The 17,892-nt window shown below is 34.4% G+C and overlaps 1 protein-coding gene across 1 annotated transcript; it reads right to left on the minus strand.

Annotated features, from left to right (window-relative positions):
* Positions 1 to 1,042: 1,042 nt before the first annotated feature.
* Positions 1,043 to 7,525, minus strand: LOC128162766 (uncharacterized). The gene is made up of 2 exons (XM_052826144.1): positions 6,733 to 7,525; positions 1,043 to 2,276 (listed from the first exon to the last, which is right to left on the minus strand). Exons 1-2 carry the CDS (start codon positions 7,467 to 7,469, stop codon positions 1,121 to 1,123), a joined length of 1,893 nt encoding a protein of 630 aa, XP_052682104.1. The 5' UTR covers positions 7,470 to 7,525; the 3' UTR covers positions 1,043 to 1,120.
* Between the last annotated feature and the right edge of the window lie 10,367 nt (positions 7,526 to 17,892).

Raw genomic sequence — 17,892 nt, forward strand, 5'->3', positions numbered from 1 at the left:
CAGAAGGACTCAGACAGGCCATATCTATTGGTTTCCATTCTTTTTTCTCCCGTGTAAGCTTGGAATTGGTAAATTGTAATATTCGACTGGAACTTTTGTGAGCTAAAACTATGTCTCCATTTTCTAGAAAGCAACCACCGGTAACATCACCCTTTAAGCCGTTCTGTACACATATCAGTTCCATAGTGGCATAAGCTAAATCAATGCCACACAAAGGAACCAAATGAAGCTTTGTCTGGATTTCTGAAAACTTTTGAACTTTTGAACAAGCTATATCTGTTCACAAGTGAATATGTTATTGTTAAGTACAGTTACACTTGCTGTTCTCAAAAAGTTCATATTTCCGAAATTCTCCAGTCCATACTGATTATTAAATTTTCCATGAGAATACGAATACCATTTTTCTATCACAATACATGTTTCACAACTAAATATAGCCATTTCGATTGTGTTGTTAATTGCTCCAGAAAAAGGTACAATTAAATGTAATCACCTTATATTAGAAAAGAAGCGTTATCGTGTTGAATCAAACTTCATTATGAAATCTGAATAAGCGGCATATCGAATTTCTGAATATACCGTTAAATATTAAGCACAATGGTTTGTTCGAAACAGTATTTGACAATCTGAGCAAAAGAGATTGTCAATTCTCCCGGCCGGTCATATTTTTAGTTGATAGAAAAGATATATTGAACATATTGATAAGATTGCTTAGGAGGCAGGTAAGATTATGATGACAAAACAAAGGTGTGTTACTGTATACCTGTGTACTTATGGACAAATTCTAAATATCCAGATTAAAAAGTTTTATTCTAAATCAAACTTTATCACACAGAACAGGAAACATACACAAATCCCGAATATGAAGCATAAGGGTAAACCAATTGGTTTGTTTGAAAATTTGTTTAAAAAATTTCTTACAGACATTCAAGTACCCACAAAATTAAAAAATGAGAAGGAAAGCATTTTGTTGAATATTTTGTGGTTGCATTTTCGTTGTAGAAATTGTTAAGAGCAGTAATTAACTAGCTAGAACCATGATTCTATTTTTCTATTTCTGCAATGGATAATTTCTAAATGGATCGACTGATAGACAAACAGAGTAATTCACAAATAGCTTTCAAATATCTTCTCGAAACTCATACACCTTTGTCGTGCCGTTCTTAGATCCCACAAAACAAACGTTGGAGTTTTCTTTAAATTTAATGCACCTCGGTGACTCAACTTCAAACATCTTCAATAATTCAGCTTTAGGTGTCAAAACGTGAATGTTTTTGCTTTCCTGGCCCACAACAAATATGTTCCCAGAGAAGTTAACATCAAGTCCATATGGACTCTTAAGTTTTGCGTGAGAATACGAATGCAACTTCTCTCCAGAATCATCCATGACAGTAACCTTGTGTGTACTACAGCTAGAGCTGATTATTTCATTTGACTTGTTTATTGCTACAGAGAACGTGCAATTATCAACTGTGAACGTTTTGACAGTGTTTTCCTCAGAACCTAACCTCACAATACAATTTGAACAGGCAACATATACAAATTCTGGTGAAATTGCCAAACTATACACACTATTGGTATCAAAAAAATTATCTTCTTTTGTAAATTCAAACATGTCCAGGTCAAACTTTACTGCATATCCCTTGGTGAATGAACCGTCGTATTTAGAAATAAGAAGTACAGAAGGACTCAGACAAGCCACATCTATTGGCTTCCATTCTATTTTCTCCCGTGTAAGCTTGGAATTGGTAAATTGTGATATTCGACTGGAACTTTGTTGAGCTAAAACTATGTCTCCATTTTCTAGAAAGCAACCACCGGTAACATCACCCTTTGAGCCGTTCAGTTCACGAATCAGTTCCATAGTGGCATTAGCAAAATCAATGCCACACAAAGGAACCAAACGAATTTTTGTCTGGATTTCTGAAAACTTTTGAACTTGAAGAATTCTTGTTAAATTTTGGGAAACATCGGAGTCTAAATGTATTCTTAGTTTTGACGGGTTGGATCTCTTAATGTGTTTTAATTGTCGTTTTATCTTGACGTAATCACGTACAAGAATTGACGGAGGCGATTGTTCTGTATCTTTTAAAGTTTGTAAGTACTGAGTCATCAGAAAATGGCGGTCGGAGACATCATCAACAAACTTTCCAACCTTGTCCTTGTTTAGCTTGACACTATGAGCTAGCTCTGATAAATGATCCTCTACCAATGTATCAATATGGTTCACAATCTTGTCCCTCAACTCTGAAGACTCTTGCTTGATTTTATCTGACGTATCATCTAACGGTGTCCTGTCCCTCAGAGTTCGCTTTGACAAGTGTGACATCATATTGAGATATTTCTTTTGATAAACTTTGTAGTTTCGCAGACTTTCGCAAATTTTCTGCAGCCTCCGCAATATCGTCAATCTGTGTGCATTTCCTGTGTTTTTTGCATACGCACTTTGTGCAGCATAACTCCTCGTGGTCAACACATAGATATTCTACTTTGTTACTGTGATCCTGACAAAAGACCTCGGCAGATCTAAGAATTTTGTCAAGACTTTCTGTATTGATAGTTGCAATAGGATTTAATCTATGATTTTTAGAAGCTGCATTTCTTATATGAGATTTCGCACATATAGCACAGAGAGATTCACAGCAAGATTCACACCAATCACTTGCCGCTATCTCCTCGTCTGCTCGTAAACAGGCATCGCAAAATTTCTCTCCTTTCTCACTCAAAGTCTCAAATATATAATTGGTGGGAATAAGTTCCGTCCATTTCTCGATCTCGCCAGAAAAAGATGGGGCGGGAACAAAACGTCTGCAAAGAGGACAAGGAAATCCTACCGGGCTCTCCTTGAACTTGCACGTGGATAGAATATATGAGGATAAACAGTTGTGACAAAACGTATGCAGACATGGCAGAATCCTTGGAGTCTTGAAAGATTCGAAGCAGATCGGACATGTCGTTGTTATATCTGTTTGAAGGTTTTTCTCTGGCAACGAAGAGCTGGCCATGACAAAGTTCTAAACCGAAAGTAGAAACTTCCCCTGTAGAGTGTTGGTAAAATAAGTGCCAAGACACATCCGGGCTGGGGCAAACTAAATGGTCGGATTCGTAAGGTATTTTAATTATCTGTATTAATATTGTAATTGATTTGAAATATGTATCATGCATTTTAAAAAATTGATGAGCATTCGATTTAAACATTGCACTGAAATAATTCAGTATAATTGTGGATTTTATCATGTTTATTAGCGATTGTTGATACAATGTACATGTATAATAGGAAAGGAAATGCCGGATAGGGGAGGAAGGAGAGGAAAATTCTGCGTCTTACATTCCATTATCCAAAAATATTTCTTAATTCTTTTTATAGGTGTAAGCTAAACTCTGAAAAGTGTCAATTTTGTAAGTTTAAACGAAAAAAAAACACCCATAGCACTGTTTTTTCTGTTCACTTAATTGACAAGTAAGCAACACCAATATCTCATTTTAAGTTGGAAAAAGCATTTTTTCTTTACACAAACTTTAAGGATTTAAATAAAGTGCCGTAAATACACACTGATCTAAGTGATATTCTGAGTATGGAGAGAGTGGATGCTGTGATAAATAACACATTATTTTCAATAAAGTGATTGTCAACCAAAACAAAGAATGTATAGACATGCTTGGAGACAGACACTTTATTCATGGATGTAGAGAGGATTTAAGAAGAAAGCCTAATTTTATAAACCTTTTCTGGGAATGGTTAGATTCCGGCAGATGATAGATGGATTACAAAGGCGTCGGAACCGGGGGCGGAGGAGGGGGGGGGCTTAGCACCCCCCCCCCTTTTTTTTGCAAAGTTAAACCTAACCAACAGGCACATAGCATCAGGGAGGGACCAGCCCCCTCCACTTTTTCTTGTAGCAAACATAATTGTTCCTAAATTTACAGTATCAGGAATCTGCCCCCCCCCCCCATTTTCAATAGAATGTAAGGAATTGAAATGAAAACAAGGAAATTTAATAGTGATATTGAAAATTGAAGCTACAGGTATACTACCCCCCACCCCCCGCCACGGATTAGGAATTTTGATATTTTGGGGGGATTTTTTGGTAGGAAGATTTTTTTTTTAGTTAAAGGTATACAACCACAACCCCCCTTAACTTTGGAATAAGTGAAAAGTGTAAGTTTGTTTTAGTTTAATGTGGTGATAACGAATAGTGTTCAAAATCAAAAGTCCAAAGGAAAAATACAAAACAGTGCAAATACAGACCTTTACAAAAATAAGAGTTACGATCAGGTGCCATGGGGGAGTGAGCACCCTGTTCTGATCGGTCACACCCGCCATGTGCTGGATGATAAAGTTTAAAGTCTCAATCTACGTTCTGATGTAATTTGTAAATCAACAAAACCATCCGATCTGCCTTAACATTGTAGATATTTGTTTTTAGACACAACTACTATTCAGTACAGACAGTTTCCCAATATTAAATCTCCAAGATTTAAATAGTTTCAAAGATCTACGACCATCCAGGACTGTGATTTACAAAAGAACTTACGACTTACGACCAAAGTAATGAATGCTAATTAATCACAAACTAATCAATGTTTTATTCTATTGGCTGTAAAATATTATGGACATCAGAGTAGTTGTATCAATGTAGTTCTGTCTGAGTTTTGTTCTTTAAATATCATTCCATGAGACTAAAAATATTTGCGACTCTGTCGTAAGTTCTTTTGTAACACGGCGACGATTGATGGCTAAATCAACTGTATTTCTTGTGTCTTCGTTATACAATATTGACAGTATTTTGATGCATTACTGTACATATGGTCACGTGGTCATACATATATATTACGACATGTATTTAAGCCCCAAAGACATATTATAAGCTGGTATTAATTCAGCCTTGTCAGTAGGGCAGTGAATACTATTATAATAGCATAGGTACATATAAGTAAATATTTTATTGTAAAGATGAGTGTGTATGAAAAAACACTAAACAGTTTAACAGAATTCCATATTAATTGCACTTAACCTATAAATCTATTGGACCTATATACATGTATCACTGTATTAAAATTTCAATACAGGAAATTATAATATATGTCTACATGCATATATTTACTGCCAACACTTACAACTTGACACTTTTTGACGTACAATTAGAATTATGCATTCATATAATTTATTAAAAATGTTCCTTTTAAATCATGTTTTCACTGTACAATCTGGACAACAAGCATACACAATCCTTTTAAACACTGCTAAACAATAAACCAAGTTGTTTGTTGAAAACATAATTTCAATTTTTTTTTATTTAAAATGTAATATAGTACATACAATTTTAAAATATTGAAGGTGAAAAAGAGGGATTTTGACGTATTACATGTACATCTCATGGTTGCAAGTCCAGTTGCAATTGTTCAGTATAGCTTATCCTTCGTATAATGTTTATGGATGCAATAAGCTAGAACTATAATGATATCATTTTCTTAAAACTGATCTGGTTAAACTCTTGTTTACAGATGGGTGGACGTACAAAAGGACAGACATCGGGACAGCCGGATGGGGGTGAGGAGTATTCTAAAAACTGTCACATATCTTCTAAAAACTCGTACACCTTTGTTGTACTCTTCTCAGATCCCACAAAACAAATGTTAGAGTTTTCTTTAAATTTAATACATCTAGGTGAAGCAATATCAAAAATCTTCAATAATTCAGCCTTAGGTGTTAGCACATGAATGTTATTGCTGTCTCTGCCAGCAACAAATATGTTCCCAGAAAAGTTCACATCAAGTCCATACGGATACTTCAATTTTTCGTGAAAATACAAATACAATTTTTCTCCAGCATTATTCATGATAGTAACATTGTTTGTGTCACAGCAAGAGCTTATTATTTCATCTGACTTACTAATTGCTATAGACATGGTACGTCTTATAACTTCGTATCTTTTGAGAATAATTCCCTTTGAATCACACTTCACTATGAAATCTGAGCAAGCAGCATATAGAAATCCTGACGACATGGCCAAACTGAACACACGTCCAGTCCCAACAAAATCGTCTTTAAAATCGAAACTGTCCAGATCAAACAATTTAACACATCCTTCAGTGTATGAATTGTTGTGATTGGAAATAAGAAGTAAAGTAGGGCTTTGAGAAACAATATCTCTTGGTTTGCAGTTCAAACTAATCTCCCTTTTAAGCTTGAAATGGTTGAATTGTAATATTCGGTTGGAGCTTTGGTGAGCCAAAACTATGTCTCCATTTTCTAGAAAGCACCCACCAGTAACATCACCCTCTGAATCATACAGTTCAGCAACCAATTTTATACTGGCATTAGCAAAATCAATGCCACACAGTGGAACCAACTGTAGCTCTGTCTGCATACATGTATCTGAAAACTTTTTCAATTCCAAGATTCTTACCAAATCTTCAGAAACATTTGAGTTCAATTTTACTTGCATTTGGGAAAGACCACAAGATTCAAAGTCTCCAACCTGACTTTTGATCTTGATATAATCACGAATAAGAACTTGTGGTGGCTTTTTGTCAGTACTTTTCAAAGCGTGTAAATATTGTGTCAGTAACTGTTGCCGGTCGGAAACTCCATCTACAAAAGTTGTTACCCTATCCTTATGGTGTTTTATATTTTTAGTGACATCTGATAGATGATTCTCTAACAAAACATCAACGTGGTGCACAATTTTATCTCGTAGCGTTGTAGAGTCTTCTCTTATTTTATCTGATGTATCGTCAATGTAAGTAATGGTGTCCTCTCCCTGGGATTTAGCTTTCATAAGAGTACCTTCAACTTGAGATAATTTTTGGTATAAAGTTTCTAGTTTCTCTGACTTTCGAAGATTTTCTGCAGCTTCTTCAATATCCCCAATCTGATTGCATTTCCTATGATTAGTGCAAACACACTTAGTGCAGCATAGTTCCTCGTGGTCAGCACAGAAATATTTTACTCGTTTGCCATGGTCATGACAAACCACTGGGGCAGATTCAAGACCTCTTCTTCCCTCAGACTCACTTTTGAAAGTTACAATTGAAATAAGTTCATGATTTTTAGAAACTGCACTTCTTTTGTGATATTTAACACACGAAGCACAGAGCAATTCAGAACAAGATTCACACCAATCACTGGCCTCTATCTCCTCGTCTGCTCGCTTACAGGCCTCGCACAATTTATCTCCTTTCTCACTCAAAGTATGAATTATCTTGTTGATAGGAATATGTTCAGTCCACTTCTCGATCTCAGCAGAAAATGAAGGGGCGGGAACAAAACATCTGCAAAGTGGACAGGGAAATCCCACAGGACTCTCCTTGGTCTTGCACGTGGAAAGAATGTATGACGACAAACAGTTGTGACAAAACGTATGCAGACATGGCAGAATCCTTGGAGTCTTGAAAGATTCGAAGCAGATCGGACACGTCGTTGTTAAAATATCTGTTTCAATGTTTTTCTGTGAAGAGTCGGCCATGACAACATGTACGTTCTAAATCGAAAGTACAACCTCATTTCGAAATGTGTAGTTAAAACCAAATCCAGTCGGGGTCAAATTAAAAATCCGGCTTTGTTATCAGTATTCGATTATCTACATATTATGTTTTCGATGAGTTAATGAGCATTCGCTGTAGTTAGAATCGTAAAGCAAAATATTTCACCCGGCACGATAATGAATTTCCCATACAATTTTTTAATCATCACACCATACGACAAACATAATCATTTACAAATAATTTTTGCGTGCAGTTGATAAATGTAAAAAGCTTAAAGCCCCAAGTTCGGGGGAATTTAATGCAGCCACTGTATGACATACACTCACAGGGGCCAAGCCCGTTTTAACATTAATTTCAATATAACCATAATTTATGGTTACATTGAAATTAATGTTAAAACGGGCTTGGTCCCTGTGCATACATTGTTTGTTTTAAACGCAATTTAACTGGTTTGTTATCAGAATCTGTCACCATGCATTAGATTGAACAGCTGAGTTACAGAGCCGTCAGCACAGCATTGCTGGCATATATCACTGTGTATTATTGTCAAGAAAATATAGTAAACCCCAATTGCTAACTCTTTTATGTAAAATTTCTTAAATTAATTAATTATACTCAAATTATATTAATTAATACAATTAATTAACAGCATAAATTATTTATCACAGCGAATAAACCACATCTACATAATATTCAGTCATCATCATCACTCTCAGAGTCCGAGTCTAAACTATATTCCACATCTTCAATATCTTGAAGGTTTTGCGGACAAGGGTGTTCTGCATATCTGCTGAATTCTGCCCACAACACGTCAACAAAATCAAATGTTTTTGGTTTCAATACTCGCACTGCAGATTTGCGTCTTGGATTGCTAGCACATTCCACATTTTTCACTGATGATGCCCGAGTGTGTTTTAAAATTAGTAAGATCAAGGTATCCAAACCCACACAGTGTTCCTTACCTTGGACACAAGTGGAAATAAATTTCAACACACCTTCTACACGTGTTCTTGTTATTTCATTCAGTGATGCTGTAGCTTTTTACGCATAGCATCACTGCAGAGTCATAAATCCTTTTGTTGACAGCAGACCCTGATAAAAAAAATTTTACCCGCCGCATGGGACGGGGGACAAATTAAGATAAGATTTTGTTTGTAAATGGGGGTGGACGGTGGAATGGGGCAAATATTTTTTTTTTTTTTGGGGGGGGGCATTACAATTTGAATTTGATCCAGACCCCCTCCACCCCCACCCGACCCCACCCATTTGCGTCGGCTTTGCGTCGGCACAGAACTCATGATATTTTACTTGTAAAGAGAAGAAAAAATTGTACACCGTAAAAGTTGTCTCTCTTCCCGTATTATTCTGTCAAAGATGTGAACGAGGCTTCATAATTATAGATAAGATATAAACACCACGTACAAATGTATTGTCTTTAACTTTTACTTTTGTACAACATGTTTACATTTTTGCTCTTACTTGTTATACATATATATGTTTTTAATTTTGTATAAGGTATATTGTAAGAACGATCGTAAAACGCTTCGGGGTTTATTGGATTTGAACATCCCCAACCGTATCTCATCACCTCATAAACTCAAAGAATGATTCCTTATTCCTAAAATAAGGTATTGTAAATCCTATAATATATATTTACTTTTAATTAAGGTTTTCCGTTTCCAACGGAAGACCTTTCTATTATTGTGCGGGAAAGATTATTTTTCTTTTTTTTTTTTTCTTCCTAGACGCGAACTTTGAGGCTTCATATCTTGCTTATTTCTGAACGATTTTTGCTCAAATTTTCAGGGCTAATGTACTTTACAAAACACTATCTGAAGCAATTCATAAAATTTAGAATTCCCTTTCCGTTAAAGAGTTATTCCCCTTTTAAAATTTTTTAGGGCCTTTTGTTTCCAGACAAAGGCTCCGAGACTATGATAGCAGGGAATGGGAATCCAACGAATTTGAATAACAGAAACATTGTAGTTGTGCACATCTGTTTTTGTTTTTAGATTACGTTTTTTATTTAGGAAAAGGTAGGGGATCAAAAAACAGGATTCAAAAAAGTGCGAAAATTTAGACATATTTAGGGTCTTCCGTTTCCAACGGAAGACCCTCTTGTTATTCTACGGTTTCTTTTTCTTTATTCTTATTATTCTTTTTTTTCTTTTTCTGACTTTTTTGGAGCGTCATTTCTCAAAAACTACCCAACCGATTTGCACGAAATTTTCAGGAGTGATAGAACAACGTCGTCGCTACATATTGTTAAATTTTCAAATGATGACGTCACTTCCGGTTTCAGATATAGACGATTTTGTAAATTTTTAAGGGTCATTTTGTCCACGCATCTCCTCCGAAACTAATCAAGGTAGAAGCTTGAAATTTTCAGGGATTGTAGATGAATGTCTGTAGATGTACCTCCATGCTTCCAATTATGAAAATTGCTCATGGCCTTGAAGCTCGCCTGAACCTGAAAATTAGCACCAAATTTTTTCACGAAATTTTTCCACATTTTCTGTAATACCTTTCGATGTGTACATATTTTGTTAAAACATGTAATGCAAAAGTTGTTTTAATTTACAAGTGCTTTCATTTGATATCGAGAAAAAGGGGCTGACCCCTCAAATTAGGGGCCAAGAGGGCTGTAAAGTCTTCTTACAATAACTCTTTACTGAACAATAATTTGTTATTAGTTATAGAAGCAAAAATGTTCATTGTACAGCTGTTTATCTATACAGTACCATATTTAAGCCATATGTATCGTAATTAGGAGCTTCAAGGGGCCAGAAGTTCAAAACTTTGGTCATTAATATCTGAAAAAGGAGAAATATTTTTAAACGCAATGTAGAACAAAAGTTGCTCAAAATAATGTTCTGTACAATATGCAACCTTAAATGTTTTTGTTTATGACCCCATTTAGGAGTTAAAGGGTCGGCCCCTAAAACACATTTGTACAGATATCTCAAGAAACGTTAACATTTCGTGAACACTTGTGAAACAAAATATGTTTATATTTACGAGACCCTTCTTTTGATATCAAGAAAAAGGGGCTGGCCCCTCACATTAGGGGCCAAGAGGGCTCTAATGTCTTCTTACAATAACACTTTACTGAACAATAATTTGTTATTAATTATAGAAGCAAAAATGTTCATTGTGCAGCTGTTTATCTATACAGTACCATACTTAAGTCATATATTACGTAATTAGGGGTTTCAAGGGGCCAGAATTCAAAACTTGATCATTAATATCTGAAAAAGGGTAATTAGTTTGAAAAGTAATGTAGAACAAAAATTGTTCAAAATAATGTTCTTCACAATATGATACCAAACATTTTGTTGTTAGTGGCCCCGGTAAGGGGTTAAAGGGTCCGCTCCTAAAACACAGTTGTTTAAATATCTCGAGAACGGTCTACAATTCGTGAACACTTGTAGAACAAAATATGTTTATATTAACGAGAACTTTTATTTGATTTAAAGAAAAAGGGGCTGGCCCCTCAAATTAGGGGTCATGAGGGCTACTAAGTCTTTTTTTAATAACTCTTTTCTGACCAATAATTTGATATTAATCATGGAGCAGCAAAGAAGCTTTTTTAAGCTTAATTTAAAACTGAAATCCGTTTTAAAATCGGACGGTGTACTACAGAGAAATAGGGGTTTAAAAATTGAGTTTTCCGGAAATTTTGATTCCGTGTCCTTGGTTTAAAAAATAGCGTAATGTTCAAAGTAAAATTAACTCGTACCAAAAATAATTGCTAAGTCGTACTTGATCACATTCGGATTTTTTTTGTTAATTCGTTCTTGAAATTGGAAAGGTTTTTGTTAAGTCGTACTTAAAATCATTCGTATTTTGTGAAGTCGTACCAGGAATAATTCGATTTTTTTCATCTTTTTATTTTAATTACTCTTGTTATTGGTTTAAGAGCTCTGCTTCTTACAGGAACTTCCAGCTTTACTTCCGACAATAACGGAAGACCCACTCGTTGCTTTGCAACGAGCTTTGCTCTAGTTTCCTTTATATCTTTTAAACGAAAAATATTTTGTTAAGACATGTAGAATAAAAGTTGTGCAAAATATAGAGGGCTTTCATTTGACACCAATAAAAAAGTACTGGCCCCTTAAATTAAGGGCCAATGGCCCCTAAAAAAATTTGCTTAATAACTCAAAAACGGTTAGGATTTTGATATGGCTGTCGCTGGAAAAGTTGTTTGTTGGGATCTCATAAAGGTCGTTACAATGTTATTTTGTATGTGATTTGTGTAGTATGAGTGTAAAAAGCTTTACATGTTAACATGTACCTGTTTTCATTTGACAAGTTAACGAAAGTCTTTGCGCGTACAACACGCATAAAGTCACCGCAGAAAGTATGCTGGTTTATACAAACGGCATTAATTCATAAGAATTTTTTTTTTAGAATACGTGCTTTTTTTAGGAGTTTAAGTCATTGTTGTTAAGTGGTTAAGTTCTTATAATGCTCAACCCTTAAAAACGGGATTTGGAAAACAAATCATTGTTTTTCTTTTCTAGTAAACCACAAAATATGGAATTAAAAAAAATCTATGCATTACATTTTAGTTATTAATCCATACATTTAAAATCTACCTTGAATCAGAGCTGGTGTGTACCATTACGTAAGCTCTCCCTCGCCCGCGGCCGAGAAAATCGGTCACCATGGTCGCGGCTGGACTACCTAGCGGTCAGGGGTTATCTAATACACGATAGTTGCGTCTCTCATATATGAGTTTATTTATCCGCAAACCCAAGAATTTTTTTCGTTTTGATTACATATGTTTTTTTATGGATTAAACGATTGGGTGTCAATTAAGAAATCGTTCAGTTAATTAATAACAGCAATGTCATTCTCAATCTAAAGCAATAATAGATATAGATAAATTGTGGGTTTTAAGTTTAAAATAAATAACTTCTATTTGATAGGGTAAGGTCATTATACTGCAATTTTCAGAGCTTACTGGGTTCTGAGCTGTGTGGGTCTGTGCGTTGTACCTTTACGTAATCTATCGTTCGCCCACGGCCGAGGATCTCAGCCACGGCTGCACTACATAGCGGTTATTTATACACAAGATTCGCACACCGAGACGCACACTTCCATGCATATGAACGTGTTTGAGTTAATATAGTCGTAAATACAAGAACTGTTTTAATTTTATGTTATAAAAGTTTGTCCATTTTGTATTTATTTAATTAAATTTGAGTGTAAATGAATATTAATGAACGATATTACTCCAAATCGGAAACATCGTCAGACATAAATTAATGGTTGGTTTGTTTATATAAAATAGTTTATAAACTGTACAAATAATGTTTTAAATCAACAACAACAACAACCCCCCCCCCCCTAAATATTAAACATTTAAATGATGATCATCCATCGCCCATGGCTGAGGAGATCCGGCACGATTGGACAAGTGATCCGCGGTCGGTTCGTGATCTTGTACCTTATCACGCGTTCATGTTTCATATTTTGGCATTTTGCACGGAACCAACTATATTTTATTATGTTTTCAACTATTATTTTGGTTTAAGATGAAAAGATAAATTTATTTTACTTGTACAGTTGATTAAGCATTGGTGTATACGATAGCATACAAGGTAGTTTAAAATCAAATCAAATTATAATCAAAGTTCCATGTTACGTGTTTGCGGTAGGTGCTAGCACGATAAAAGAATGTCCTGAGTTGAGGCATTCGATGATTATTTAAAAGAATATTCACATGAGTTTTAAACAACTTTAGATTAGATTCTATCGGTCACATATTAATCACTTCTGTAGTTTTTCTACATGTTCGTTTCATTATGGAAGCGAACTCATTGCTGCCCCCCCCCTCCCCGCCCCCTCCTCCCGCCCCGCTGACAGGAGCTCGCGCTGTATTTTTTTTTTTGGCGAAACGATATCAAGATCTGTCGAAAATAATTTTTGGTGGCTTCTTCTTGTTTCACTTTCCCAACCGTTTGTTTATTCGGTCAGTCTGTGTTAAATCAATCGCCACGTGCGACCGAGAATCTAGTGTCGCTTCAGCGCACACAGCTCAGAACATATATAGCCCCGGGTCATCAATTGTTATGCAATTGAGTAACAGTTGGAATGGTGCTTTCACTACATAAAATATAAATAAAAAATCATCCAGAAAAAATGTTACCGTAACTCAATAGTCAATACCAAAAATAAAAATCCGTATGATTACAAACTGAAATCGGTTTTTCAGTATTCGGCGGGATTTGATTTTTCTTTTAACATTAGTATTTTTATTGGTTTCAGAGAATACGATGTAAAAATACAAACAGGAAATTAATCTAATATTATTTACATTGATAATGTTGAAAAATATTTAAAATTAAATTAGTCACATTCGTTAGAAAACAATGTTATACAAACATCCGATAATTTTTTTTCCTATGTCGTATCATTCGCGTAAATAAATATGTTCTGTACATATCCATGTACCTCAGAAAAAATTCAAATGATTAAACAAAAAAGAAAGTTGTAATTACTATTTCGGATTTTTTTCAAAGTAATTTAACATTGTATTGAAAGAACAAGAAATAAAAATGATTTAAATTTTTGACTCAATCTTCGTATATATTACCGGCGCTCCTTACATGTATAACGGCGTACAGTGTATATAGATTATCATGATCTATTTGAATTAAGTTCCATTCGTAAAGATTCCCATAATAATTAATTGCATGAATGTGTACATTGTAGGCAAATCCCTGTGCGTTAATTACGTCTTGTTTTCCGTTAACAGTGGTTTAAGTAATTAAAATAATTACTTGTAAAAATATCTATAATCGGGATTCCAAAGAACTTACTTACCGCAATTCATAGAAATGATCAGTATGTTTTCTTTCTATGTTTACATTTAATTCTGTTCAAATAATTAATAAATTTTCTATCATTTAAATTGTGTGCTTCATCAAATACTGATTCCAATTACCTTGAAGTCATTAATTTTTCCATTGGCTATTGACAAAAAAAGAGACACTTGAACATCCAATGAAAACAAATACACAGAGTTTGATTGACAGGTTCAGCCAGGTGCAGGTCTCACCCGATGTCCGAGGTTATGTGTGCCGCGAGTGGTCTCAATAAGAGTTATCGATGTAAATAAATTAAAAAAGATACATGCTTATCAAACATGCTCGTGTAAGTTAAAGTTGATTAAGGCTTGTTCCAACAGAAATCATGTTTTGCTAACTGTATTTAATATTTTTTTATGTATAGCGAATTTTAATATTGTACAGTCATTTTACCGGTAACGAATCAGTATGCGGTGTCTCGTGTATGCAACTATTATTATCGGAATTCCAAATGTTTTTATTTTTTGTTTAAATCGCGTTTCTTTGTCCTTCTAAACTGTATCAAACTTCCGAAAATATAAAGGATGAATTACGGAGACAGTAATTTCAACACCCCCTCCAGTTTCCTAGTTTTGAATTCGTTTCTCAGTATCGAATTAAGCGCCCTTTATCTCTTCTGACCGAATATTTTGAGGCAAATTAATTTCAAAAATATACTAGAGGTACATGTTAATGGACTTATAAATGAACAAGGAAAAACAATTGTGGGAATATGTCATTTAAACAAATTATATGATCGTTATTTTTATCATACCGTTTTCCGGTCAAATTGAAACTGGACTTGAACATTTTTCATTTCCGTTACTTTATAATATTGAATTTTCATAAAAACACTTTATAGTAGTAATTGATGATAAGTAGTTGCCATTTTCCTTTGTTTTTCCCGTATATCTATCAATTTTTGCAGCCAAATAATACTTCTGTCGCAATGAACCGTAACTAGGAAAACTACACGTGGTTCTATTTGAAGTCGTAATTTCATTCAAAGCTCCATTATTATTTGATATGATGTATTATCTTTTTAAATGAATTATATTTACTAATTATTCACTAAATAGGGATCAATAACAAACTTATTTTCATAGTTAGGCTTTCGTTTTTTCTGCTTTGAACATCCGGCAGCTCATATCTGGGGCACATTTTTAATTTGTAAACAATTCGGTAAATAATCGTGCAAATGGCAAACAACTTCACGCACTGATATAATATTTATTTCTGTTTTATAATCACCTAGCTAGAAATTTTTTTAAACCTCAACTTTGTCTTCCACCAATAATTTTTCTAAAAATTATTCGATACTGGCAAATATTCGTTACCGGTAAAACTGTACAAGTACTGAAACATCGTATAAAAACGTTATATATACATGTACTCTGTAACTAGTCGTCTTTTAATACATATACCTTTCTTTTGTTTGTTAAAAATAAATTCAGTTTTGTAAAAAGATAAGTATATCATTTCTTCTAGATTTTTTTTCTTCATGAAAATACCTACAAGAGAGTTTTGCCAATCACAAACAGTTTAAAGTACATGTAATGTAAAACACGGGCTCCATTTTGAAACAAATTGTCAGAGAGTTCCGAATGAAATCTGATAAACGTTTCACATGGTTCACGCACGCTTTGCTCGAAACGATTTAAACGCATTGTCCGAAATTCTGCACGCTTTGTCCGAAACGCTAAACGGTTTACACGAAACGCTTCATGATTCACACGAAACGCTAAACGGTTAATACGAAACGTTTTTCGCACGTAAGTCGCACGCTTTTTTTGTTGTAGTAGTACGTTTCAGGGTCTGTAAATTTTGTCAGCACGCAACAATTCTAAATTGCACATTGTCTTCAAAAATTTACAAATATTTAAATAAAGAAGTTATCTTAGAGAAAAGGTTACGTGTTTTGTAAACGGGCTCGGTTAAAAAAAAAACACCACAATTCCTGACATGACACATGAGTACATACTGTTTATTACAATGCTTGCTACCCTCTGAAAATTTAACTCGCCATTAAATATCTCATTTTTTTAAATAATGTTTGTTACGATTACATAAACTGTGTGCGACAAATAGTTTTCCTAAAACATTTTCTTATTAAACCCCCCCCCCCCCAAACAAAGTTTGGGGGGGGGGTATATAGGAATCACCTTGTCCGTCCGTCTGTCTGTGTCAACCATAAACGTTTATGTGGCGAAAGATTTGTCCAGGACATACTTAAGAGTTTTTCAAAATTATGAGCTTAGCTCCTAACCTTCAAACTAAAATACGTTATTTAGTTGCTTCTGAGTTTAGTAACAGATTTAGCTTCATTTAAAATTAACCACATTATCAGAGGACTCGCTTTTTTCGGACTCCGTCGGACGCTTTTTGAAGTTGTCTCCCTTAGCACATGAAACGCAATGTGTACACCAGGTCACGTGATCCTCACATCAGTGATGACGCGACCTCTAAATATAGAATGCATGAAACGTTTTGTAAACTCTCAAGCATATTTCTGACAAAGACAAACATCCGGTTATTTTGGCGCTAATCGGAAGGATTCAAGGATATACTATTCTGTACAGGTAAGTTTTTTTCTTTGTATTTAATCAAAGCACATGTTATATATATCATCGCAAATTATTAGAATTTTTTATCGGGTTTTAAATCCATTTTGTAGGCAGTAGGATGGAATAGATATTTGTGAAAACGTGTATCTTTCGACGGGGTTAATGAAGATTAAGTAAAATTTATTCATTCCCAGATAGAACATTTTACAATATATTTTCTTACTTTTTTCATGAGCATTTTAATAAATAGAAGTTCCATATGTGTTGTCAGTTTGTCGTGGTGTCAAGTGTATTCATCTGTGATGACAAACGAGATGTAAACGAAAACCAAACACCGTTAAAATTAGGACCCAGTTGATTTTAGGACCGTCTACCATACATTGCATAAAATTTGAGGCACCATCAATGCTGTATAATGCACTGTTAATCCATGAATAAGCTTTTAATATCGGAACTTGCCTAGACTTTGAAAAATACGGAAGCTTTCGCGGACAATACATATTCCAGCTAAATTTAACAAATATTTCAAAAAAGAAATAAAATATTTAAAAATAAGAAGTATATATGAAAGCAATATTTATTCAGGTACTGTTCATTATCTTTTGAAAGAGAAATTGCAAAATATTGAATGAATGATTCTATGTTTGATAACATGTGTACACTCAGTCACATTTATTGTCGCTGGAGGCTTCTGTGAGAAATTTGCTGAATAGAAATTGTTTAGCACAGGGTTTTTATAGAAAAAAATAGAATTGTCACAATTTTGAGCATACGGTATATGCTGAGGCACCTGAAGTTATATCTTTTTCTCATAATAAACAAAAAGTATCCTATACCTAATAATACACAAGGGAGGATGGAAATTGACATATTTGGGTCATACTTTGGGATATCCCTTTTCTGATTGGTATTCTATTGGCAACTCTTAATAGATAGACATTAAAAGCTCATAACTCACAGACACAATCATAAAGTGTCTTGCTCAC

The sequence above is a fragment of the Crassostrea angulata genome, chromosome 9 (genome assembly GCF_025612915.1).
Source record: "Crassostrea angulata isolate pt1a10 chromosome 9, ASM2561291v2, whole genome shotgun sequence".
Taxonomy (NCBI): domain Eukaryota; kingdom Metazoa; phylum Mollusca; class Bivalvia; order Ostreida; family Ostreidae; genus Magallana; species Magallana angulata.

Coding starts and splice junctions, on each gene's coding strand:
- LOC128162766 (XM_052826144.1), bottom strand. CDS start 7,469: ATGGCCGACTCTTCACAGAAAAACATTGAAACAGATATTTTAACAACG. Junction 2,277..6,732: donor ATTACTTACATTGACGATAC/ATCAGATAAAAT, acceptor GTTAGATGATAC/GTCAGATAAAATCAAGCAAG.